We start from the raw sequence: 25,322 nt of genomic DNA on the forward strand, positions 1-25,322 counted from the left end.
GGGCAGCTCTAGCCGACAACACTATGGCTTGTCCTGTCCTGAAGCCACATTACTCAGCGGTGGGAGCCAGGGGTAGGGGCACGTGGGCACTCACATAGCCGTCCCGCTCAATGGTGGCGCGGATCTGCTCAGAGCCTGGTGTGATGGTGAACTGGGACTTGCACTTGAGTCCGTGATCCAGCGCCTGCTTGGCCACAGCTGCTGAGCGTCCCATGTCCTCATAGCTGGAGTTGGTGCAGCTGCCGATCAGACCTGGGACATTGTGGGGGGTGGGGCCAGGAGTCAGGAGGAGACAGTGACCAGAGGTCTCCACCTGACTTCAACTATCCAGACCTGGTCAAGCGTTCACCAACTGTGCTGGGCCAGGGCAGTTCTTAACAGAGACGAGTTGGAAGCAACCCAGCTCTCCTGAAAGAATCAGCTACTCATGACCCAGCCATTTACGGGAAGACAGTGTGACCACTGAGCACGCCACTGCTCTTACGATAATGTGCTCTGCAGGTGTGTGCACACCAGGGGGCTCCACTGAAACAGGCCACTGCTGGGTGAGGGCGACAGGAGATGCTCATTCTCTTCCTTTAGACTTTCTGGAATCCTCTGGTTTTTAAAAATTGGTTTAATCAGGGGGCAAAGAGTTCTTTTTGAAAAGTCTATTATCAGAGTTATTACAAAAGTCAGGATGACATACTATCTATAGGTATCAAGACAGTCTAGTCTCTCTTATTAATTCAGCTATTTTTTTCTAATTATTAAACCACCAAATATTTTATTTGCTTCAACTAGTAAGGTAGACCACATTATACAGCACTTTATGCCACACACTGCAGAGAGCTCTTTTCATATATTAACTTGTCACTCCTCCCAAGAACTTCAACAAATACGATTACCACCCCATTTTACAGACAGAGAACCAGAACATGGGGAGTGAGGTAACTTGCCCGTGATCACCCAACTATGAAGAGGCAGAGCCAGATTCAAACACAGGCCGCCTGGCTCCGGGGCCCATGCTCTTCACGGCCACACTCACTGTGACAACGGCAGGTGCTAGTGATGACGACATGCCAGCGTGTCCGTATATATAAAGTAAAACCAGGCATCCTGGGTAATACGGTGACATGTTCGTACAGAAGGACACACACATGAACACGTGTGTGTGCACAGAAACAGCACACATCTCAAAGAGCTCCTAGAGCTGGTTTCTAGTTGGGGGCTGAGATTAGGGGTGCTTTACAATGAGCATATTTCTTTTATACCAAGAAAAAGTAATGTCTTTAAAAAGCCATAAAGAAAACCCAAACCATTTCAGAAAGTGCCTGGTACATTTAGGAAGCACCATGGTGAGTACAGGCAACTGTCCACAGCCCGCAGGCCCACTGGCCCTGAGGCCGGCTCCCGGCAGAGGGGCAGCAGCTCACCCACTCTGATGTCCACAGGCCAGCCTTCCTTCTCGGCCACAGCGCCCACTTCTGCCACCGAGTGGGCCAGGTCAGGGGTGAAGGGCCCATTGATGAGTGGCTTCAGCTGGAGAAAACAGGCATGAGAAGCAGAGAGAGGGAGAGAACAGACTTGGAGCGTGGACAGCCTCTCATCCTCAGAGGCGGTCTGGTCCCTGCTCACCAAGTCCCTCCCTGGGAGGCCAACTACTGCTCCGTAGCCTGCCTGTCCTCTGGCCTGACCCGCAGGTCTCAGGGCCCCAAACTCTGCTTACGCCGGGAACCTCAGGCCTGACCTCAGACAACAAAGCAAACTCCAGGACCTAATCCTGACTTCTGCTAAAGCTAAGGTGTGGCAAACTGAACCCGTTTCCGAATCAGCCACAGCCCCCTCTGCGCTCCCCTTGGCCATACAGCCCTCCTGCAGCCCCTCCCAACGCACTGGAGCCTGATTCAGGCAGCAGCTGGCGGGGCGCTGGGGAACCTGAGGCCCAGAGCCCTGCTAGTGTGCAGGCCAGGGCCCTCCCTGACTCCCCAGGGCACACCAAGTGGAGCCCGAACTCCACCCTCAGAAACTCCTTGGATCCAGGTCCCTTCCTCACCTCATTAAGGTTAATTTCAATCACTTGGTCATAATGGCAGCCAGGGTCCGGTACCAGGTGAGCCTTGAACTCCTCAGCTAGGTTGGCGATGTCTGAAATCAACAAGGGAGGGAGGCTGAAGTATGTGAAACAGAAACTGGCCATGGGTCCTTGAGACCTCATCCATCCATCCATCCATCCATCCATCCATCCATCCATCCACCCACCCACCCACCCACCCACACACCCAACCATCCAAGCCACAATTACCAGCACCTGCCAAACACTGGGCCCTGGGCACTGATGGCAAACAAAGAAACAAAACGAGCAGCATAGCACGCTGTCCCTGACCTCGAGGAGCTACAGTCTAGTGTCAGTGAGCAGAGTGACAATACGCTGACAGACACAGGAACACGGGGCACACAGGAGAAGCCGGCTGAGACCCGAGTCAGGGAAGGCTGCCTAGAGGTGAGAAGTGCTGGGTTTTGAAGAAGTTACTTGGGAATGGACAGGAGGGGAGGGCCTTCCAGGAGTGACTCCACGTGCTCAGAGCAAACAGACTCGCTCTCCCCTCAGCGCCCTGGCCTCTGGCTCCACCAATCACCCTCGCTCACTGCCCTTCCGAGGCTGGAGACGCCCAGCTAGAACCTCAGGGAAGTTGTGAGGGAGGCTGGGAAAGGGGTTCTTGTTAACAAATGTTTTTCCTCCTCCCCTCGTTAAGGCAGGAATTATAAACAGAAGATCTATGCCATTTCCAGACCTTCCTGCAGGGGGCACCAGGGACCAGGCCAAGAAGATTCAACATTGAGCACCCTCTCAGGTGAAACTAAAGTCCAATCCTGAGGCCCTTCGAGAAGCTGGTGAGAACTAGACTCCCAACTGCGAAACAAGAGCACACACATAACTGCAGACACGTTTAGGGCTCTTCAGAGCCCCCGAAGCCAGTCTGAGACGCCGGGTTTAGGAGCCCTGTCCTAAAGGGAAAGGTGTCGCTGATGACCATTCTGCCCCACCACCCTGCCCCGCTGGCTCACCTTTCCGGCCTGTCTTGTTCAGGTAAGTCTTCATTCTGTGGTTGTAAGGAAACACGGAAGTCGTGGCCCCGATTTCTGCGCCCATGTTGCAGATGGTCGCCATGCCTGAGGAGAAAGAGCCCGTGGGGCTGCTGAGCAGCTGGTGTGGGTCCCACACACCTGCTGGTGTGCTCTCCATCCTCACACCGGCACTGCCTCCCTGCTCACACGGCCTAGTGGCCAGGTTAACACCAGGCCAATGAAGAGGCCATGGGGGCCAGAGCCCAGTTTTGGGGCTCAGAGAAGCCGCTGGGTAGAGTAAAGAGAACACAAGATTCAGCCCTTACAGGCCGAGTTCTAGCTCTGGACTGGCTGGCCTGCTCAGCAGAGTAGCAGCCAGTGCACTGAAGGCTGACCTGGCCAGAATGCCCAGCTGCAATGGTGTCTACTTTGCAGGTAAGGGAACTGGCTCAGAGAGGTCCCAGGTCATGCCATAAAGCAAATGCAAGTGCGACATTCAGGTGTAGGTCCACCCGCTGTCCTTTAGCCACACCATGGTGCTATGTGGGAATGTTGTGGGTCCCAGGCTTTCCAGCAGTAAGACTGGAACAATGTCCACTGGTTGGACATTGAGTCCCACACAGAACTGGCAAGGCTGCCCGGCCAGTGTGGCTCAGTGGTTAAGTGTCGACCTATGAACCAGGAGGTCATGGTTCGATTCCTAGTCAGGGGACATGCCCAGTTGCAGGCTCGATCCCCAGATAGATGTGCAGGAGGCAGCCAATCAATGATTCTCTCTCATCACTGATGTTTCTATCTTTTTTCCCCTGCCTCTCCCTTCCTCCCTGAAGTCAATCAATAAATAACTGGCAAGGCTTACAGATGTCCTGACTGCTGTCAAAATACTGGCCTCATAAGGCCACTGGGACATAGGTCTGGGTTATTGACTTCCTAACTGAGCTGTCAATAGTAGGAAGGGCAACCTGTAAGAGTGGCCCCGTCCGCAACATGGGAAGGGTGCAAGGGCCAGCTGAACATAGCTCTGTGGCACAAGACAGGCACCACGGGGCGCTGGCCTGGGCCATCTCTAAGGCCTGGTCCAAGTCTCTCCCTGGATGTCTGAAGGCCAGGCATGAGGCCAGGTCATCAGGAGTGATGAGCAGGAAAGGCCCGGCTCCACCAATCCGAGGGAAGTGAGTGAGGCTCCAGCTCCAGCCAAGAGAAGATGTGGGAAAGGGGTGCGAGTAGGTGAGCCCTGGCTCTGGCTCCCCAGTCCCACCACCACCTACCCCGTCCTCTCTGGGTCATCTTCTGCAGCACCCAAGGTACCCCAGAGCCATGGCCAGAGCCTTGCAGCAGAAGTTGGCTCAGCCCCAATTCTGTGTGGCCACAGGGCAGTGCCCTGCCCTCCATCTCCTCCCGTTTAATGAGGGACCTGGACTAACCATCTCCCCTCTGCCTGTAAGTGTCCATCCCAAGTCCCCAACTGACTGCACAGATTCTCAGGAACGCCATTCACTGCTCCTACGGCTCAACTACAGGTCCCATTTGGCCCAACGCAGGCTGAGGGCACTTCACGCGCGCCTTCCTCACCAGTGCAGGAGATGGAGTCTACGCCAGGGCCATGGTACTCCACAATGGCGCCCGTGCCACCTTTCACTGTGAGGATTCCTGCCACCTTTAAGATCACATCTTTGGGTGAGGTCCACCCGGAGAGGGAGCCCGTCAGCTTCACACCAATCACCTGAATAGATGGGGCAAGACAGCAGTTACAGTCCTGTGCGCCATGGCCAACCAGGAACCCACCTGCTGGCTTTCCCACACCGGCCTATTGCTCCCTGCCTCCTTCCCAGAGAGCTGGGAGGCTGACCTACTCACTCATCCTTTTTGGGTTCCACACATCCCACCCATCCTCCGCAGCCACCCCGGAGCGAGCCCTTCCCTACTCCTCACCTTGGGGCACTTCAGCTCCCAGGGAATCCCAGCCATGACGTCCACTGCATCGGCACCCCCAACTCCAATGCAGATGGCCCCCAGGCCCCCGCCATTGGGGGTATGGGAATCAGTGCCAATCAGAAGAGCCCCAGGATATGCATAGTTTTCCAGAATGATCTGAAAAAGATCTCAAGAACCCAAGATCATAAGCTTTAAAAGCCTTCAGCCCGCTAGTGTGGCTCAGTAGTTGAGCGTCGACCTATGGACCAGGAGGTCACAGTTAGATTCCTGGTCAGGACACATGCCCGGGTTGCAGGCTCGATCCCTAGGAGGGGGTGTGAAGGAGGCAACTGATCAATGATTCTTTCTCATCACTTACGTTTTTATCTCCCCGCCCTTCCTCTCTGAAATCAATAAAAAATATACTTTTAAAAAAGCCTTCAGCAGAGAATGGAGGCAGGGCCCCAAAAGGGGTCTGTAGAACTGCCCTCTGCTGAGACTGGGCCGGGGGCCTTCCCGGCACTCCTCCAGGTGGGGTCCCTCCGGTGGGCCCCAGAAGAGCCAGAAACGTGGGGGACGGTGGCCGGGCTCATGAATTGCTCCGACAGCTCCTGGCTGTATGAGGTGGGTTTGTAAGTGCTTCCCTGCACCTCAGTTTCCTCGTCTATAAAAACAGGCAGCCCTGGCCGGCGTGGCTCAGTGGATAGAGCGTCAGCCTGCGGACTGAAGGGTCCCGGGTTCGATTCCAGTCAAGGGCACATGCCCGGGTTGCGGGCTTGGTCCCCAGTACAGGGCGTGCAGGAAGCAGCCAATCAATGATTCTCTCTCATCATTGATGTTTCTATCTCCATCTCCCTTCCTCTCTGAAATCAGTATTTTTTTTTTTGAAATCAGTATTTTTTTAAAAACAGGCAAACAACAGTGCTTACCTCACGCATCACTGTGATGGCTCAGTGAGGTTATGTACATTAAACTGTAATAGTGCCTGGGAGATGCATCATTTTTTAATTTATTATTTGCAGCAAGATCCTTTATCTGAGCTTCTCTTGCTCATCTGTCAGATGGAATCATTCCCCTGACACACATATGGGTGTTGGGAAGGACCAATGAGATCAGAGAAGTGAAAGGCTCTATGAACTGTCAGGACCGACCAAGTGGTGGCAGGCTCCCTGCAACATCACAGAAACCCCAGGGCCTCTGCTCTGGCCAGGCACCTGCCTGGTGACTCGGCAAGGTACGAGGGCCCTCTTCTTAGGAACGCAGAGTTAAAAATCTGGCCCCTTCCTAAGGGTGGCAGCAGGCTGGTGGGACAGGCCAACATAGAGGAAATCTCTAACAAAAAACAACTGTTGGCGAGAACTCTGGTTAACTGTTTCATTTCTCTGGCCCTCCTTGCCTCAGTCCTGTGCGAAGACTGATCCATGAAGACCAGCACACAGAATTCAGTGTGCCCACAGGAGGCAGACCACAGGTGTGGTCCACGCCCAGAAGGGAGAGGCTGGTGCAGACCCATGGACTACACAAAGTGTCACGATGAAGCTGGTTATGACGGTGACCTTGGTGGTCAGCTGGATATGGCTGGGTGAATGGGGGTAGGGGTGATGGTGGGAGAAGTGTATTTTAGGCTGAACTAACATCTAGAACATAAAGCTGGAAATTCAACCATCTGTCCATACAACACACACATACACTGAGGACCTATTCTGTACTGACCTGGCTGCGGGCCCAGAGGAAGAAATAAGCCACCGTCCCTGTCCCCCAGAGCACAGAGTCGGTGGGGAAAGCACTTGGCACACACTGGGGTCACTGTGAAGGAGTCCCACAAGAGGGCGCCAATGCTGGGCACGGGGGTGGGGGGGTGGGGGTGTGTGTGTGTGGGGGGTGTGTGTGTGGAGGGGACAGTCCCTGGCAGGGGAAATGCAGAGAAGAATCTACCAAGGCATTCCAGGGGGAGGGAAGGAGTTAGGTTTGACTTGGACATGGTGGATTAAAATTGCTGATGAAATGACATCAAAGGGGAGAGAAAAGTAAAGAATTCCCTGGAATTTCCTTTTTAAAGAAACAAATACATCAGGCTCTATGCTTAGCTGGTGGCCAGTGGCAGATGTGAGCTGCCTTCCCCAAACTTTGGCCCAGGAGCTTCCAAAAAGGCCTGGGCATTTGTACTGAGGGAGAATGGGGGACACCTGGACTAGGGTGTCCTTACAACAAAAGGCCAAGGCTGGGTCCACCTGACTCCCTGGCCCTGCCACTGAGAGGCTCTCTGGCCCCTGCAGACTAATGTGACCTGCTATTGCTAGGCAGCCCCTTCCTGGCAAGGGCGATGGTTTGAAGGGCAGAGCAGTGATCCGTGGCTCTGGTTTCAGAACGGGGCAGTGCTGGGGACCCACAGGGTCGGATTACCGCCTGACTCAGCTCATCTTGAAGGTGGCCTGGAAGTGAGGCCTGGGATGGAGGTGGGGAGAAGGGTCACCTTGGAAAGGTGCAGAGGCAGGTTTCACATGTATGACAGATACACAATCAGTGCCTAGCCACAAACCAGAACAGTGGTCATGTGATGAAAAGCTAAGCACTTATCTCCCCAAACACAAACACGTGCACTTACACAGACACAATTGCCAACCAAGAGACAAGTCCTCGTTGGAGAGACCCTGGAAGACCGGCTGGCCGACACGGCCCCATGGCCTATAGTCCCTTCATCCTACTGAATACCACGAAGGGGCCAAAAAGACTCCGAGGAGTGCTGGGTGCCCTGAGGGGGAAGCGCCCAGGGTGACAGGAGGCTGCACAGCAGCAGGGAGCACTTGGATGCAAATCCAGCTCCATAATTGGGTCAGATGGAATTATTCCCCCAACACACATATGGGCAAGTAGATTAACTTCTCTGTGCCTCAGTTTCCTCACCTGTAAGGTGTGGCTAATCAAACCCCCTGCTCATAGGGTGGTGGTGAGCACTGAGGGAGTGACTATCTGAAAGCGCTAAGTCTATGCCTGGCCACGGCATGTGCTCCGCTAGCGTTAGCTGACCAAGCACAGGAGCACACCTGTGTGAAAGAGCACAGCAAAAAGTAATACAAAACTATAAAGCTTAGAAGGGCAGCAGGAAACATGCCGGACTTAAAATGCTGGTTACTGAGGTGGTCAGAGGGACTGTTTTAATTTCTTACATGGAAAGTGAGAAAGTATAACTTGACATAATGAAAGTTAATGTAAAAATGGAAGAGGAGAAGCTAAGGGCTGACTGAGATGTCGTCATCAATCTCCCCTCCTCCCTCCTGAGCCCTGAGCCCTGAGCCCCTGCTCTCTGCTCCCTCAGGCCTGGAGGTGCTCTCTGGTTCCCTAAGGGCAGCCCGCCACCCCCCACAAAAGGCAGGCCAAGCCCTGCATTACCTGGTGAATGATTCCAGAGCCAGGCCGCCAGAAGCCCACACCATACTTGGCACCTGCAGATGCCAGGAAATTATACACTTCCTGGTTTATGTCCTGTTGAGACAAATCAATACCCAGAGCATTAGTAACACAGTCCGTGTCTGGGATAACCCTTGCTCATGCCCTCCCCCCACCTGACCTCCCCCACGGCCCTGACACGGCCCCGACATGCTGGCAATGTGGAGACAGGCCCCTCCCGGAGGCCTTCCACAAATAGCCCCAAAGGGCTTGGACGGTGGCCCACGGTTTCAGCTGGCAGGCCTGGGAGGGAAGCAAGTGAGCAGAGACAGAGCCCAGTTTAACGATTCCTGGTCAGGGAGCGGGTCCAGAACAAGTTCCTTCCCTGCCTTGGGTCTCAGTTTCCTTATTTGTAGAAGGAACGGGGCTACAGCACCTCCAAGGGCCCTCTGGCACTCAGTCCTGCGCCAAGGCCAGCAGCGAGGGGCGCCACCGCAGAACTGTGTGCACGTCTCCACCTGAGCCTCGGATGCCTCATGTGCAATCCCGGCTGGCACGGACTGCATGCCCAACTACGGAAAGGGCGTCGCGCTAAACATCCTCACCACCCATCCCAAGAGGGAGGGAGGGAGGTGTTGTCCTCAAGCCGTTTTACAGATGCAAAAACAGAGGCTCAGAGGGGAAACCACCTGCTGGAGGTCCCAGAGTTACACAGAGAAGCCAGGGTTTGAAACCAGGCTGTTCACCCCAGAGCCCGAGAACTACATTCTGATATGAAGTAACGGCACCTTCCCCTATCAGAACACTAGACCAGCACCTGGCACAGCCTAGGTGCTCAATACTTGGCAATATATTTGATGGGCCCCAAATGAAAGACTGCCAAATGGACCATGTCCTGAAAGGTAGGTTTCAACAAAACAATGGGCGGGCCAAACCCATTCTGTCTGTGATCAGAGGGCAGCCTCCTCAGAGGGTAGGAGGCTTCCCAGCACATGGATGTGAGCCCGGGGTTTATCCGGAAGCCAAGCCCTGGACAGGTGAGACCCCGTGACAAGAGGGCGTGACTACCTCGGACTGCACAGAGTCCTAAAGGCAGAACGAGGAAATGAGATCCGCCAGCCTCTGGGCAGGAGAGTCATGCTCCCCAGCAGAGGAGGGACCCCCTGTCAGCTCCCCTGAGCCCTCAATAAAACACCCTCAAGACCACGTAACCCCCTTCACCAAACGCCAGACCAACCATGCACCCTTCTGAGGCCCCATGTGCTTCTCCCAGAGCAGTCTCCGATTAAGTATTAATACACTGGCTTTTTCATTTACAAACTAGTCACTCATGAAACTGGTACCAAGGGCGGGAGGCAGGCAGTCGTGTCTGGGTGCATGTGCACGGGCGTCTGTGCAAGTGGGGAAGAGGCAGTGCGGTGCCCCGAGTGGTACATCAGTGTTGGGCCTGCACTTGGCCTAGACCCTTCAGGCTGCCTGTGTGACCTGGACAGATCACTCTGCCTCTCGCCCACCCATGTAAATCTGACCATATGTCTCTCCTCCTTAAACTCAATGACTCCTAGGATGGAGCCCATGGTCCTCAAGGCCCTGACTACACCTGCCCCAAACACCTCATCCCACCCTCTTTCACACACAGAGCTCCCTTTCAATTCCATAAATGCACCGAGTTGCTTCCTGCCTTGGGGCCTTTATACACACTGTTCTCTCTAGAATGTTCTTCCTCCAGTTAACATCAACTTATCTGCTCAGGTAGGTTCCAGTTTTCATGTTACATCCTCAAAGAGGTGTCCTTACCCCTCCAAACCACAAATCTGACAGTCTTCTTATTCTCAGAGTCCTGCGCTTTCCATTCCTAACACATACAAACTGGCAATTTCCTATTTATTTGTGTGACTGTTCAGCTCTGTCTCCCTACCAGACTAAGGTCCATGATGGCAGGACCCAACTGTCTTGTTCACACCGCATCCCTAGCCCCTAGAAGTGTCTGGCATAGAATTAATGTTCAATAAACATTTGTTAAATAAACGGGGGAATGAGCTCTGAAACCTTGTGATCCTGTGAATCTCACCTCCAGAAGGTAGATTCTGAATTCACAAAGTACGGGGAAGGCCAGCCCCTGAGGGTGGTGCCCTGCTGTGGGGCGTCAGTCACCCAGAGGGGTGATAAGGTCCCAGTTCCTGGGCACCACAGGAGCCTCTGCAACGCTACCATCACCGCTGCTGCTGGCATGGCAACCACGGGCCAGCGGGCTGGGCTCTCTCAGCTGAGTACAGAAAGAGCCACTGTGCAACCAGGACCCAAACCGGCGGGCCAGTGGGGGAAGAAAGGGCTTGAATGGGAAAGCTGCCCTGAGCCTTTCCCATGGGTCTGAGTGGCTCTCGGAGCTGTGCTGACCCTGGGAGCCGGACCCCTTTCAATTGCATGCCCTGCTCTGTGCCTGGCTGGGCCCAGGCCCTGCCAGCATTCAGCTCCTGCCAACAGCCCCCCACGAGGGGCGCCCACTTCCACTGCAGGGGGTGGAGAGGGTGGAGGCCCAGGTCTGGGAGAGACCTGCTGTTGCCAAGGGTAAGCACACACAAAGGTACCACAAGCAGAGCCGGGGCAGGGGCAGGGATCTGGTTCATGAGGAAGGGTGTGGGGAATTCCGTGTGGCACACAGCCCCTTGTGTCTCACTAAGCAAAACAGAAAAAGAAACCCCCAAAGGGGGCCAGTCAGCAAGAGAGAGCACTCAAGTGGGAGGCGCATCTGGGTCTGGCCTAACCATGCCCCCGCCCCCATGCGGCTGTAGGACTTGACTACACGGTGCCTTTGCTGCCTCAAGTTTACATTATAACCACCGGCCTACCACCCTGAGAGGATCTTCGGGGTCAGACAAGAGTGTGAGTGGGAAATTTAAACTACCCTCTCCAGAGCAGCTGTCAACATTCACCAGAGCCTGACATCGGCATCATTTTTCTAACATAACAGATAAAGGACCAGAAAAAAAAAATACCATAAATGTAGTAAGATTAACATGTTAAGCGCCAAGCCTGTTTTGTGTTCCTTTCCATTTAGCCCGCGGTAACCGATTTCACCGATGGGTGCTGGCGGCCGGAGACTGACGAGCTCCAAACGGAAATACAGTGTCAGTCACCGGTGACAGACATGGCGCTTAACATGTTAAAAATGATTTTGTTTTTTAGGTTTTCTAACATCTGCAAAATGAGTAAATGATATTTTAAGAATTAGAGAAGTACAAAAACAATTTAAAAAAAAAAAAGACTATGCCTGGCCAACGTGACTCAGTGGTTTGAGCATCGACTTACGAACCAGGAGGTCACGGGTTGATTCCCGGTCAGGGCACATGCCCAGTTGCAGGCTCAGTCCTCAGTGTGGGGTGTGCAGGAGGCAGCTGATCAATGATTCTCTCTCATCATTCATGTTTCTGTCTCTATCTCCCTCTCCCTCCCTCTCTGAAATCAATAAAAATATATTTAAAAAATTTTTAAATGACTAAACCAAAGAAGAGCCCATCAGAATCTGGAGGCCATGGGCCCAGTAAGAGGGCTTTGCCTCTCACCTCATGTCACACCCACCGTCCCCCCACACCACCTTCAGCTCACCTTGGCCCGACGCAGGTCTTTCTCACCCCCGACCTGGGCCTCGATCAGATGGTCGCAGTGGATGGTGGACGGCACGGCCACCTTGGGCAGCCCACTGCTGATGAACTGCAGCATGGCCATCTGGGCCGTGGCGTCCTGCATGGCCACACGGTCCGGCCGCAGCCGCAGGTACGTCTTGCCCCGCTCGATCTCCTGATTGGCTGGGTCATCCAGGTGTCCATACACAAGCTTCTCAGAGAGGGTCAGAGGCCGGTTCAGTCTGGAGAAATGGGAGAGGTTGCTTGGTACTGTCTGCACAATGCCCTGCCCACCCACAGCACTGCCCCTCTGTGCACATGGTCACCCTGAGAGAGGGCAGGAGGGGACCGTTCACTCCACCAGGCTGGGACGGAGTAGTCTGCTCACTGTGGCATCTCCAGCACACAGCACAGTGACTGGCATTTAGGCGATCCAAAATTACTTGATGAGTAAGTGAATCACAAAGAGGTGGTGTTTTGTTTTGCTTTTAAGAATATTTGTTTTTTTCAGCATATTCATCACTATTATCTCATGAGCATCGATTACATATATTTCATACAATTAATCCTCACTGTATTCTTGGCATTCAATAAAACAACCAAGAGGGAGTAGAGGCTCAGCGGAGTAGTGATAGCAGCTCACGTTCGCAGCCAGTCTCTCCTGGAACCCTCTCTCGGTCCATGAACAACTCCCCTGTGCTGGGGGCCCCACAAAGACAAGAGGGTCCAAACCAGTCCCTCTGCCACCCAACCCGCCCCACCCTCCATTCACAACCTCCAGCCCAGGTGTTGGAGGCTCCTCACCCTGTCATGCTAACGCCTTGCCCATCAGCCCCACTTGCTCTCACCCCGTTAAGAAAGACGTGGCTGTCCGCTCTTCAGCAGGAAACCTCTCACTGCCTCTGGCCTGCACTGGTCCTCCTCTCATTGGACCCCATTCCCCTTCCTTCCTCATCCGGGCCAAACAGCAGAAAGTCTGACCCTAAGGGAGGCGCAGCCCCTGCCAGGACTCAAATGCTTCCTTCTCCCCAGGGTCGCCCCAACTCAGCTCTCAGCCACCCACCTGAGGCGCCCTGCTGATTCCCTGCTGCTGCTCACTGCATCTGGCTGCCCTACAGCAGCCATGCCTCACACTGCCTCCCACCACGCACACAGCTTATGCCAACCCTGAGGCCTCCTGGGACCGCAGAGTTCCACTCACACCCAATAAGTAAAAAAAAAAAAAAAGGGGGTATCAGATTAGGAGTCAGAGGCTCTGGGTCTAGAACTGACCCTATTACTAAACCAATGTGACAGATTAGCGACAGTCCTTTTCAGGGAGCTCACCAACCCGTCTCTAAAGTCCAGGACTTTGACTGGAATGAGATAACAGATAGCACTTAAAATAGAACAGCTTTACTGAGGTGTAACTGGAGTGCAATAAACTGCACATATTTAAAGTACCCTATCTGGTAAGTTTTGACATATGTATACACCTGTGAAATCACCACCACATTCAAGATAATGAACACATCCATCACCCCCAAAAGTTTCCTTGTGCCCTCCCACTCTGGCTGTTTTCTGTCGCTATAGATTGGTTTTATGACAGCACTTACTTGTAGCTGGACATTGCTCTGTTATGACAGCACTTACTTGTAGCTGGACATTGCTCTAAGCACTTCACTGTATAAGCTCATTCTGTCCTCACAGGACTGACGAGGAAGCTGAAGCACAGCTGAGGTAGCTGCTCCAGGTCACGAATGGCAGAGCAGAACGCAAGGAGCCCAGCAGCGTGGCTCCACCGTCCGTGCTCCTTCCATCGCCCTGCACTGTCTCTCAATAACCCCTGGAAGCTGCGCTGGCCCGTAGTAATGTTCAGTCATTGGCATTAGTGTTATTGCCAACAGGACTCTGCTGGCAAAGCAGGGACCTCTCTTCAGCTAGCCTGGGTTCCAGCCCCTCACTCTCAATTTACCAAATCCCTGGAGAGCAAGAATTCCCTAAGGCGCTGGCTCTGTGGGCAACAGCAGAGCAAGGGGCAATTCTGAGAATCTCTATGCTCTGCTGTCATGAGAACCTTGAGTAAAAATAGTGCTGGCCTGAGGCACAGCCTGCCCCCTTTTGTGCAGCACCTCCAAGGCTAGTGGGACGAGCAGGGAGTTACTGAGCACGACCCCTCTTTCTGGGTCCCAGAGGAGACAAAAAAACAGCACATGGACTTCAAAACTAAAGACCTTGACAGCAAATGGCTGAACTAGTATAAAAAAGTCCAACAATGACAAAAGCCTAAGGACGAGTCCATCATCATATTTCCTTGAGGATTAACTGAGGACGGCAAAATGGGTCCCCTATATCCCTGTCCCTCTGCTTCACCACATGGCAGGGCCAGTTCCCAGGAACAGAACTGGACCCCTTCTTCTTCTTCTTCTTTTTTTTAAATCCTCACCCAAAGATATTTTCCCATTGATTTTTAGAGAGTGGAAGGGAGAGAGGAGGGGGAGAGAGAGGCATCAATTGGTTCCCTCCCGAACATACCCTGATCCGGGCCAGAGATCTAGCTTGCAACCGAGGTACGTGCCCTTGACCAGGAATCAAACCCATGACCCTTTGGTCTGAGAGCCAACGGTCTAACCACTGAGCAAATCAGCTAGGACAGAACTGGGCCCCTTCTGTCACGGACACAGGATGGAGAGAGAGCGCCCCCTGCAAGTCCTCTGGATTTCCAAAACATTCTTAAATGTGTTTAATTCACTAACATCCTATATAATAAAAGCCAAATATGCTAAGTGTCCAGTCATCCAGTCAGCCGTTCAACCAATCAAAGCATAATATGCTAATGATATGCTAAGGCCACTCAACCACTCGCTATGATGTGCACTGATCCCCGGGGGGCAGAGAGTCAACCAGTAGCTATGACGTGCACTGACCACCAGGGAGCAGATGCTCCAATCGGTAGGTTAGCTTGCTGCTGAGGTCCAGCCAATTGGGACTGAGCAAGATGGGCTGGAAACACCCTGGAGCCCTCCTGCGGTCATTCCCCGGCTGGCCAACCTCCCGCATCCCTCCCCAGCCCTGATCGTGCACCGGAGGGGTCCCTCAACCTTGCCTGCCCCCTCTAGCAATTCGGGACCCCTCAGGGGATGTTGGAGAGCCAGTTCTGGCCTGCGGCGGAACAACTGGTTGCTATAACACGCACTGACCACCAGGGGGAAGATGCTCAATGCAGGAGCTGTCCCCTGGTGGTCAGTGCGCTCCCAACAAGGGGAGTACCACTCAGCCAGAAGCTGGGGATGAGACGGGAAGCCTCGGAGGCAGTGCTAAGGATGTCTGACTGCTGGCTTAGGCCCACTCCCCACCTAAACCATCAGTTGGACATCCCTGAGGACTCCCAGACTGCGAGAGGGTGCAGACCGGGCTGAGGGACAACGCCCCCCCCCCCCCACTGAGTGCACAAATTTCGTGCACCGGGCCTCTAGTCTTTTTAGAATAGCCTCACTCTACCTTCTTTTCAATCTACAGGTTTCTCAACCGTTGCACCCCGGACAGTTTGGGGCAGATGATTCTTTGTTGTGAGGCTCTCTTCTGCATTGTAGGGTGTTCAGTAGGGTTCCTGGCCTCTACCCACTAAATAACACTCACTCCCTCACCCCCTGCCACCCACTGACAACCAAAAATGTCTCCAGACATTACTAAATTCCTCTGGGGGGGGGGGGGGGAACTGACACCCACACCCCCAGTGAGAACCCCTGCCCTCTGGCAACATCCTTTATCTGCACTAATCTGGAAAATGCTGAAAGTTAATGGACTCTTCTGGTTAATGCAGGGTTGGAATAAACAGGCAAAGAAAAAAAACTTTTTTGGTTAATTTTACTGATATAATTAAAACCAAAAAAATTCCCAGTGCCTTAGAGGGCAGTTTTTTGGTTAATTTTTAAAAAATGTATTTTTTTATTGACTTCAGAGAGGAAGGGAGAGGGAGAGAGAGATAGAAACATCAATGATGAGAGAGAATCATTGATCAGCTGCCTCCTGCATGCCCCCCCCCCCCCCCCACTGGGGATCGAACCCGAAACCTGGGCATGTGCCCTTGACCAGAATTGAATCAGGGACCCTTCAGACCACAGGCCAGTGCTCTATCCACTGAGAAAACCAGTTAGGGCTTTTTGGTTAATTTTTTAAAGCAAAGGCTAAAAGGTGAATAATGTCACGTTATTGTAAAGCAAACTTCTATGTTAACTCTCCTTTAAGCATGATGAAGAGCAAGGCAGAAATGCTCTGCAGTCTAAAGGAATATCCATCATTTTCCCACTGAGCTGTGGTCAGAGAGCTCCAAGAATAAATAAGATATTGTTTCCTGGGGAAAACAGTCTTTTTACAAGATCCCATATTGATGGGGACAGTGGTTCAAAACTGTGAGTATATGTTAGAACCAGCTGGAAAACTGGCCAGTGCTCCTTACAGTTTGATGAGAGGCTGTTCAACAGCGTGTTCTGATTTAGTGGGGCGGGGCTGGGGTCTGAGGTTCTGCATTGCTAACAACACCCCAGGGGATGCTGCTGCTGCTGCTGCTGCTGATCCCTGGACCACGTTTTTAGGAGTAAGACCTTCACAACCCCTCCTCCCCCCAAAAAGACCTTCACAACCTGAATCAGAATTGCTAGGGGCCCAGTGTTGGCTGGTTTTAAAAGCTTCCCAGGTGATTCTAATGTGCAGTAAAACCCAAAAGATGGCTGGAACTGACACTGGAGCCAGATGGACCTGCAGGCCACTTCCCCAATCTGACACTGATGTTTTTCTTTCTTTTTCTTTTTGGTTAGGTACCCCTACCAAAAGCTTTACTCTGAGGGAGAGGGAAACTTAGTTGATTAGGGTGAAGAACAAATAAAGTAGCCCCAGTATCTACAAGGGCCTTAGTAACATCCCTTTTTATGACACTAATTTTCTTATCTGCAAAATGAGAAGGGTGTAACAACCTACAGAAGTTGCTGAAAAGAAGAGAAATCATGTATGTGACGTGCCTAGACCAAACTGGGCACTTAGGTAGCGCCTATTAGTATGACCGCCCTTGCCAAACATTCACAGGCCCTTACTACAATTAGATAAAGACTAAGTCAGCCCTGACCCTTAGAATGAAGTGAGGATACCAGTAAAGAGCAAACAGTGACAACAGAGAGGGAGTGTGGGATAATGGCCAGAGCATTGGATGAGGACATGGAGACAAGGTCCCACCACTTGCTCACTGTGTGGCCTCCGGCACGTTGCTTCTCCATCTGCGCCTGTTCCCTGGCTGTAAAATGGGTATATTCATCTGTTCTCGCTTATTCCCCGAGTCACTGTCACCAGGTGGGGAGCTGTTCAAGTTCCAGGAGCAGTGCTGGCTGGTGTATACTACCAGCCCCTGACCCCATCCTCCTGTGGCATCTTACTCATCCTTCTGGTGCCAGCATCCAGCCCAGGACCCAGGACCCAGGACCTGGCACACAGGACAGCAGTGCAAAGATGGCTGCCATTTTACCAAAAGAGGAAAGGGAGACCCCAAAAAGATATGCTCAAGATCCCACCCGAGGTCTTCTCTGGGCCCCCTCGCAGAAGAGGAAATAGCTATTCCTCTGGCACTTAGGCCCAGTCCATCTCACCAGGCTTCTGGAAAACAGACGTTTCCTTGGCAGAGGAGAAAGACCACCGCCAATCTGCAATGCCTCTCCTCAGCAGGGACCACTGAACCCCAAGGGCCTTGATCCTGCCACCATCATCAACCACTCTTCCTCAAGCACCTGCTGTGCTGCCTGGAAGGGGCAGGGAGCAAAAGCAGCACCTTCAGCCGTCTCCACAGCTCCCCCAGCAGCCTTACCGTTTGCGGACAATGTCGATGTTCTTCTCTAGCAGGTCGTAGCGGATGTAATCATTGGGCTCAAAGTGGCTCATGGCCACCTTGGCCCGTTGGCACAGGACGGAGGCCACATGGTACTGCCGCACACCCAGCGCTTTCTGCAAGAAGAAAGGCAACAGCAAAGGTCAATGGAGGGCTCAGGGTGGTCCACCCCTGAAGGATCAGTGTGGTGGAGAAATGACAACGTCAAGAGCTATGCAGTGCCTGCAGCCTCGGTTTCCTCACCTGAGGCATAGGGATGAAACAAGGAATACAGCTTGTGGCAGGAAAAAGGGTAAGGGATTTGTAGCCAGTATTGCTGGAGCAAAGTCAAGTTCTATCAACTTAAGAAATCCATCATCATGAGCACTAGAGGAGATGGGAAATGGGGACATAACCAGCGCTGCTGATCACAGGGTTACTGGAAAGATTAGATGAGAACATTTGCGGAAGTTCTCATTACGCTGTGAAGCACTAACCATGGCATAGCTGCTACTCCACTGCACTGTAAGCTCCTTGAGAGTTAGAATCAAACTCTATTTGTCTTATTTATCTCTCTATCTAGACTACCTGGCACATACCAGATATTCAATAAATGACTGTTGAATAGATGGAAGAATTAATGAGGAAAACTTCATCCATGAACTTTGGGTACTTTCTCATCCCTTCAACTAGGTCAGTGATGGCGAACCTATGACACGCGTGTCAGCACTGACACGCGTAGCCATTTCTGATGACACGCAGCCGCATGCCGAGGATGAAACATTTGCTACTCCTGAGGATGAAACATTTGCGACTAGAGTCTTGGAGTTAGTTTTTTCCTCAAAGTGACACACTACCCGAGTTATGCTCAGTTTTTTGGCGAAGTTTGACACACCAAGCTCAAAAGGTTGCCCATCACTGAACTAGGTAATAAATAGGATGGCTGCTACGTGGCTCTTTTTCTGTGACTGCTCCTGGGGAAGACAGTCACCATGTTGTTAAGACATTTTCCTGGGAGAGGCCTACCTGGAGGGGAACTGTAGCCAATAACCAGCACCAGGCTGCCAGGTGTGTGAGCACAGCATCTTGTAAGCCAGTGTTCCAGCTCCAGCCCCAGCTCCAGCCCAAACTTCAGATAACCAAACGCAGCCCTGGCTGACATCTGGACAGCAACTTCTTGAGCGACTCAGACCAGAACCACCCAAACAAGCCACTCCCAAATTCCTGGCCCAAGCAAGAAATGTTTGTTGTTTTAAATACTCTAAGTTTGGGGGCAACCACCTGTTATACAGCAGTAGATAAATGATTGTTATGATGGGGTCTGTATTAGTTAATTTTAAACTGTGGATGACAACCTTCCAAGGGTCATTGTGACCAGGGAAGAGTAACTGAACCCAGGAAATGACAGAGGGGAACAGCCACTTCCCTTCAAGGTGGGGTTCCCTGTCGAAGGGGGAATGTGCCCTTCGCCAAGGACAAGGCAAAGCTCAAGCTGCTGCCCAGGTTCCCTTCTTCCTGTCGCCAGGACCTTTAAATCCAACCCCTGCCGATCTCAGCATCGGAACCAATACAAGTGCACAAGAGCCATTCCCTGTGCAGGTCACCCAGCGGTGAACACCAACCCCACTCGGAACAGCACCCCCAGCACTGCCCACCTACCCCCACAGCAGGAGGTAGCTCTCAGTGCAGACTTCAGATCCACTTGCCCTCCAGCTCAAAATCCGCCAAGGGATCCTCGCTCTCTCCCTCACTGGGTAGGGGTGAAGAACCCACCAATGACACATCCAAGGACTGAACAGCCTGTACACAGGAGGACGAGGTGCCTTGCAGCTGCAGCTACAACCTGCCGCCACCCCAGTGGGGAGACCGGGGCTTAAAGTCTGGCACCCATTTACTATCTGAGTCATCCTGGACAATTAACCCTCGTTAAACACTCATTTCCACACAGAGCTATTGTGAGGGCAGGAGCTTACATAAGCACTTGGCGCAGTTTCTGTTATTACTCCAGCTTCACAAGCAAACCCTCAGCCCCTGTGTTTCTCACACAAACGAGAAACTACACAAGCTGTTCTGCAATGGCTTCTATCATTTGTCAACATGTCTTATACATCTTTCCAATGTCTATACACAGATCTAGCGCTTTCTTTTTGTAAATTAACTGCCCACCCCCTCCCCAATATGCTTTTTGTCTAGGTAGTTCTCATCAATCCTTCAAGTTCCAAATTAATTTCACTTTCTCAGAGAATCCTTCGTGAACTCGCAGCCCAATGAGAGCCCATTTTATATTCCCACTTATTACTTCTTGACATTCATATGTGAGAGCTGTCTGCAGTGGTCTGCAAGCTCCTCTAGGGGAGGAATTGTGTGTTTACTTGTTACTAAATTCCCCATGCCTGGTCACCAGGTCTGACACACAGGAGGTGCTACGAAAACACCAGTCATTAAACCGATGAGTGCTGTTTCTGCTTTACCAACCAGCTGTCTTGTTGAGCAGGGCTAAACACAGAGCAGGTGTGGTTAACCTTGTGAGAGCAAACTGGTAACAAGACAAATCAATAATTTACCAGTCTTGGATGCTTTTGGCTAGAGTGTAAACAGGTTAATATTTTTTTTAATCCTCACCCCAGGATATTTTTCCAGTTAGTTTTTAGAGAGAATGGAAGGGAGGGAGGGAGGAAGGGGACAGAGAGAGAAAGAGAGAGAAAGATCAATGTGAGAGAGACACATTGATTGGTTGCCTCTTGCACACGCCCAGACCAGGGCAGTGATCAAAACCTGCAAACCCACCTGGCCAGTGTGGCTCAATGGTTGAGCATCAACCCATGAACCAAGAGGTCCCCAGTTCAATTCCTGGTCAGGACACAAGCCCAGATTACAGCCTTGATCCCCAGTAGGGGGCATGCAAGAGGCAGCTGATCAATGTTTCATTGATGTTTCCATCTCTGTCCCCCTCTCTCTAAAAAATCAATAAAAACGTATTAAAAAAAGAAAGGCAAAAAACCTGCACCCCAGGTATGTGTTCTTGACTGTGAATCAAATCCTCGATCCTTCAGTCCCCAGGCCGATGCTCTAACCACTGAGCAACCATCCAGGGCAAGGTTAACATTTCTGAGAGACAATTAGGCACCACCTGTTAAAATGTAAAATGGTGGGATGAAAAGACAAAGCAGAAAATGGAAGATCAACCAGGCAGAGTCAGGGAGGGTGTGGTTCACCATCCCAAAACCTGGATTATAACCTGTGGCTTACAAGAGGCAACATGGCAGTGAAGAGAGCTTAGATCTAGCTCCCAAGTCCAGCTCTGCCCTTTACTAGTGTGTGACCTCAAGCAGGTTTCGCCTTTGAACCCATTTCCTCATTTAGAGAAAGGGAATAATACCTGCAGTATTACATGAGGTATGAAATGATATGAATGGGCCCCAAAGAACGGCAATTATTATGTAAAATGCTACAAGCAGTTTTGTGTGTTTTTAAAGTAGCATTTACTGGACTTTTTCCTCCCATTTTAAAAAGCAGGACATATTTCATGGAGAAAAGTTATAAAACACATAAAACACACCATTTTATTAACTCCCTGAGGCCCATCCAGGGATACCTATAACCACCACTCCTCCACCACTTTCTGGCCCGATGTCAGATACCCAGTGGTATTTAACACTCAGTGATTCCAAGAGAGGCACCAAACACTGGTTCCACAATGAATCCACCCCTCCCCACAGTCCCTGGTACCACGGTACCCACACTGAACAGGTGTCATGGCTGAGGTTTCTAAGCAAAGACAGTGAAAATAGTAACCATCATCAGTAGTAATAGTTAACACTCTCTACTGAGTGCCAAGTTATAACACTATGAACAGCCCCACTGTATACAAGTGCCACAACAGATAAGGAAACTGAGGGCTGGAGAAGGGTAGTGACTTGTCCAGGGTCTCACCGATAGAAAATAATAATGCCAGCATTCAAATCCAAGTATCTCCTGACAATTCTAAGTACTGACCTGGACCTGAATGAGTTAAAGAAATTGAATGAATCTAACCACTATTCTGTACACCTGAAACAAATATAAAATAATATTGAGTGTTAACTAAAAAATAAATCAAATCAAGTAAAAATGGAATAGATGCCAAACTGTTAACAGTGACTATCACTGAAGGGTGAAATTATGGAGAACTTTTAACTTTTTATATTTATGTAATTTTGAACCTTGAATTCTGTATATAAATTTTAGAATCAGAAAATTTTTTAAATATTTCTAAGCACCACGCATGTTATTTTCTGCAATTTGCCTTCTACTTCAGAATGTTAAAAAGCACAAGAATGAAGGCAGAGTTTTCTAAAGAACATGAATATTAACCTCTATTATACAAAAGTAACTGGCAAAAAATTTAAAGATTTACAACATAAAGTATGAGCAAGGGTTTGGGGGAGAGTGACCTTGAATTGGAGAACACTAGTAAAGTCTTCTCTGTGAGAGCTGGCAACAGCTACTGAAACTTTTTTATCATCATTGATTTTAGAGAGAGACATGGATTTGTTGTTCCACTTATTTATGCATTCATTGGCTGCTTCTTGGATGTGCCCTTAACCCAAGATCAAACCTGCAACCTTGGCGTATTGGGACAATGCTCTAACGGTCTAACCAACTGAGCTACTCAACCAGGGCCTCGCAACTAACACTTAGTAACAACAGCTCTTATCGAGGCAGCAGTGGTAGCAGCTGCTCTTCCAGTGCGATGCTGCCCAAGGAGGCCAAGAAGAAAGATGCTGGAACGTCGGCCAAGAAAGACCAAGACTCAGTGGACAAAGCTGGGGCAAGGCCAAAAAGAAGACATGATCCAAAGACAAAGTTCGGGACACCTCAATAACCTAGTTTTGTTTGACAAAGCAACGTACGACAAACTCTGTAAGGAAGTTCCCAGCTCTTAACCCTCAGCTGTTGTCTCTCAGAGACTGAATGAAGATCCTCGGCTCCTCGGCCAGGGTAACCCTTCAGGGGCTCCTTACTAGTAAATCAGGGGTGGGGCACATCCAGTGAAATCATGTGGTCTGGCCCTGCCAAGGCATTAGGGGTGAGTTAATTAAATGTTTGACCAAATATAGCAGGCTGATTTTTAAGTTGATAATTTTGTATAGTCTGCGAATAATGTTGTAAATATCCAAATGGCCCTTGGCAGAAAAAAGGTTCCCTACCCTTGCCTTAAGTAAAGGACTTATTAAACTAGTTTCAAAGCACAGAGTTCAATAATTTATACCAGAATCACCAAATGTGGGGATGCCCCAGCTGTTGGTGAAGATGCAGGAACTATAGGTCTCACCAACTGTACATTTTGTAAATAAAACTTTATTAAACCAAAAAAGAAAAAAAAACTTTAACAACAACATACATTATGACCTAGAAATTCCACTTCTCCATATCTACCCACACCATACCTGTACACAAGGCAGCTGCAAGAATGCTCAATGAGCATATGAGCATAACCAATGGATACAGACAGTAGGGGGGTGAGGGCATTTGCTGGGGGGAAGGGGGGGAGCGGGCGGGGAGAGGTCAATGGGGGAAAAAGGAGACTTACATAATACTTCAAGCAATAAAGAATTTAAATTAAAAAAAAAAGTGGGAAAAAAAAGAATGCTCAATGCACCGTTAAATGAAATAGTTAAAAAATTATAAACAACATAAATGTCCATTTATTTTTTTAAGGTTATGTATTAGCCCTGGCTGGGTAGCTAGGTTGGTTAGAGCATCATCCTGTTTTGCCAAGGTTGCGGGTTCGATCCCCAGTTATGCCATCACCCTGTTATGCCAAAGTTGCGGGTTCGATTCTCGTTGCTACTTGTATAATTATAAATGTATTATTTATTGTACATGTTTTTAATTTGAATTGTAAAACTTAAGAAACATTGGACGGAAATTTACCAGAATGTTAATTTTTTTATACCTCTGCATTTTCCAAGTTTCTTACAACAGGTACCTTTATAAACAAGAAAAAAAAGTAATGAAAAAGGTGAAGGAATTACAAAAAAATAAAAATTAAAAAGTAATTCACAGACAACAATATGGTGATTACCAGAAGGAAAGGGGGTGGGGGGAGATAGAAGAGGGTATGGGGGATAAATAGTGATGGAAGGAGACTTTACATGATAATGTATTATAGAGTTATATACCCAAAACCTATATAATTTTATTAACCAATATCACCCCAATAAAGTCAAAAAGTAAAATATATATATAACTACAATACAAAACTATAAATACAATACATAACTACAATACATTTTGAAAAAAGGTAAGAAATTAATTTTACCTTAAAAGTAGGTGTCACTGAGTCTTATAATATGCTGATCACTTGGCTGGGTATGAGTAGTCCAAATCAGTTTTATTATTTTTTAAATTTTTATTGTTTAAAGTATTACATATGCCTCCTTTTTTCCCCATCGGCTCCTCCCCGGCCACTCCCACCCCCCAGCAGATCAGTATTATTATTATTATTATTTTTAAAATATATTTTATTGATTTTTTACAGAGAGGAAGGGAGAGGAATAGAGAGTTAGAAACATCGATCAGCTGCCTCCTGCACACCTCCTACTGGGGATGTGCCCGCAACCAAGGTACATGCCCTTGACCGGAATCGAACCTAGGATCCACTGAGCCAAACCGATTTCGGAAGATCAGTATTATTTTTAAAAGAATGATGATTTGGGAATATTAAAAAAAATAGTAACTTGTTTGGGTTTTGTTTTTATTTCCTAAGTCAAAACGTAAAATATACTCAATGCTCAGTTCAACCTGGCCCAAGGGCCCAGAGACATTCCTAAGTTCACCCATAAGGCCATCCAACCCAGATGTCACAACAATTAGGACATGGAAAAATTTTTTCCCATACTTGGAGCCCAAGTCTCTGGCCTTGTGAAATTCTCCTGGATAAACACCAGGCTCTTATCTAAAAGACAGACTTTCACTAAGCGTTCACCCTTCACTTTCTTAGGAACGGAGGGGAGGAGGCAGCCTCAAGGCAGAAAACCTCTTTGGAGCATAACCCGATGTGACAAGATTAGGCTAAGAAGCTCATTTTCTTCCAGAAAGTCTATTCCACTACTGGACAGGTCCAATACTTTACAACAAATGCTTCTTATATTGAATGGAAACATGCCTGCATTTTATCAGAGGGCAGATTCTAGTGTTGGAGACCTGGGCTCAAATCCCAGCTCTGCGCAACAAGCTCTGTAACCTTGTGTGGTTTTATTTAACCCTCTAAACATTGCTTTTCTCATCTGTAAGTGGAGTTAACACCTTCACAGGCTGCAGTGAGGATTAAAAACAATGCCTATGCCCTAGCTGGTTTGGCTCAGTGGATAGAGCATCAGCCTGAGGACTGAAGGATCCCAGGTTCTATTCCTGTCAAGGACACATGCCCAGATTGCGGGCTTGATTCCCAGTAGGGGGCATGCAGGAGGCAACTGGTCAATGATTCTCTCTCATCATTGATGTTTCTATCTCTCTCTCTCTTTTTAAAATATATT

General features: G+C 50.0%; 1 protein-coding gene and 1 pseudogene across 2 annotated transcripts in view; one reads left to right on the forward strand and one right to left on the reverse strand.

The window, feature by feature from the left end:
• ACO2 (aconitase 2) overlaps positions 1–25,322 on the reverse strand; it is a 43,862-nt gene that overhangs the window by 6,197 nt on the left and 12,343 nt on the right. Inside the window, exons 2-10 of the mRNA XM_079773854.1 lie at positions 17,803–17,939; positions 11,956–12,214; positions 8,353–8,445; positions 4,981–5,139; positions 4,621–4,771; positions 3,049–3,153; positions 2,036–2,127; positions 1,416–1,521; positions 95–252 (exon numbers count right to left, since the gene is read on the reverse strand). Of these exons, the coding sequence (XP_079629980.1) occupies positions 95–252; positions 1,416–1,521; positions 2,036–2,127; positions 3,049–3,153; positions 4,621–4,771; positions 4,981–5,139; positions 8,353–8,445; positions 11,956–12,214; positions 17,803–17,939 (1,260 nt within the window). The remainder of the gene's footprint in view (positions 1–94; positions 253–1,415; positions 1,522–2,035; positions 2,128–3,048; positions 3,154–4,620; positions 4,772–4,980; positions 5,140–8,352; positions 8,446–11,955; positions 12,215–17,802; positions 17,940–25,322) is intronic.
• Positions 20,503–25,179, forward strand: LOC307101963 (small ribosomal subunit protein eS25-like; annotated as a pseudogene). The gene is made up of 2 exons: positions 20,503–22,807; positions 23,009–25,179. The product of its transcript is annotated as a small ribosomal subunit protein eS25-like (transcript).

This window comes from Cnephaeus nilssonii, assembly GCF_951640355.1.
Source record: "Cnephaeus nilssonii genome assembly, chromosome: 6".
Lineage (NCBI taxonomy): Eukaryota > Metazoa > Chordata > Mammalia > Chiroptera > Vespertilionidae > Cnephaeus > Cnephaeus nilssonii.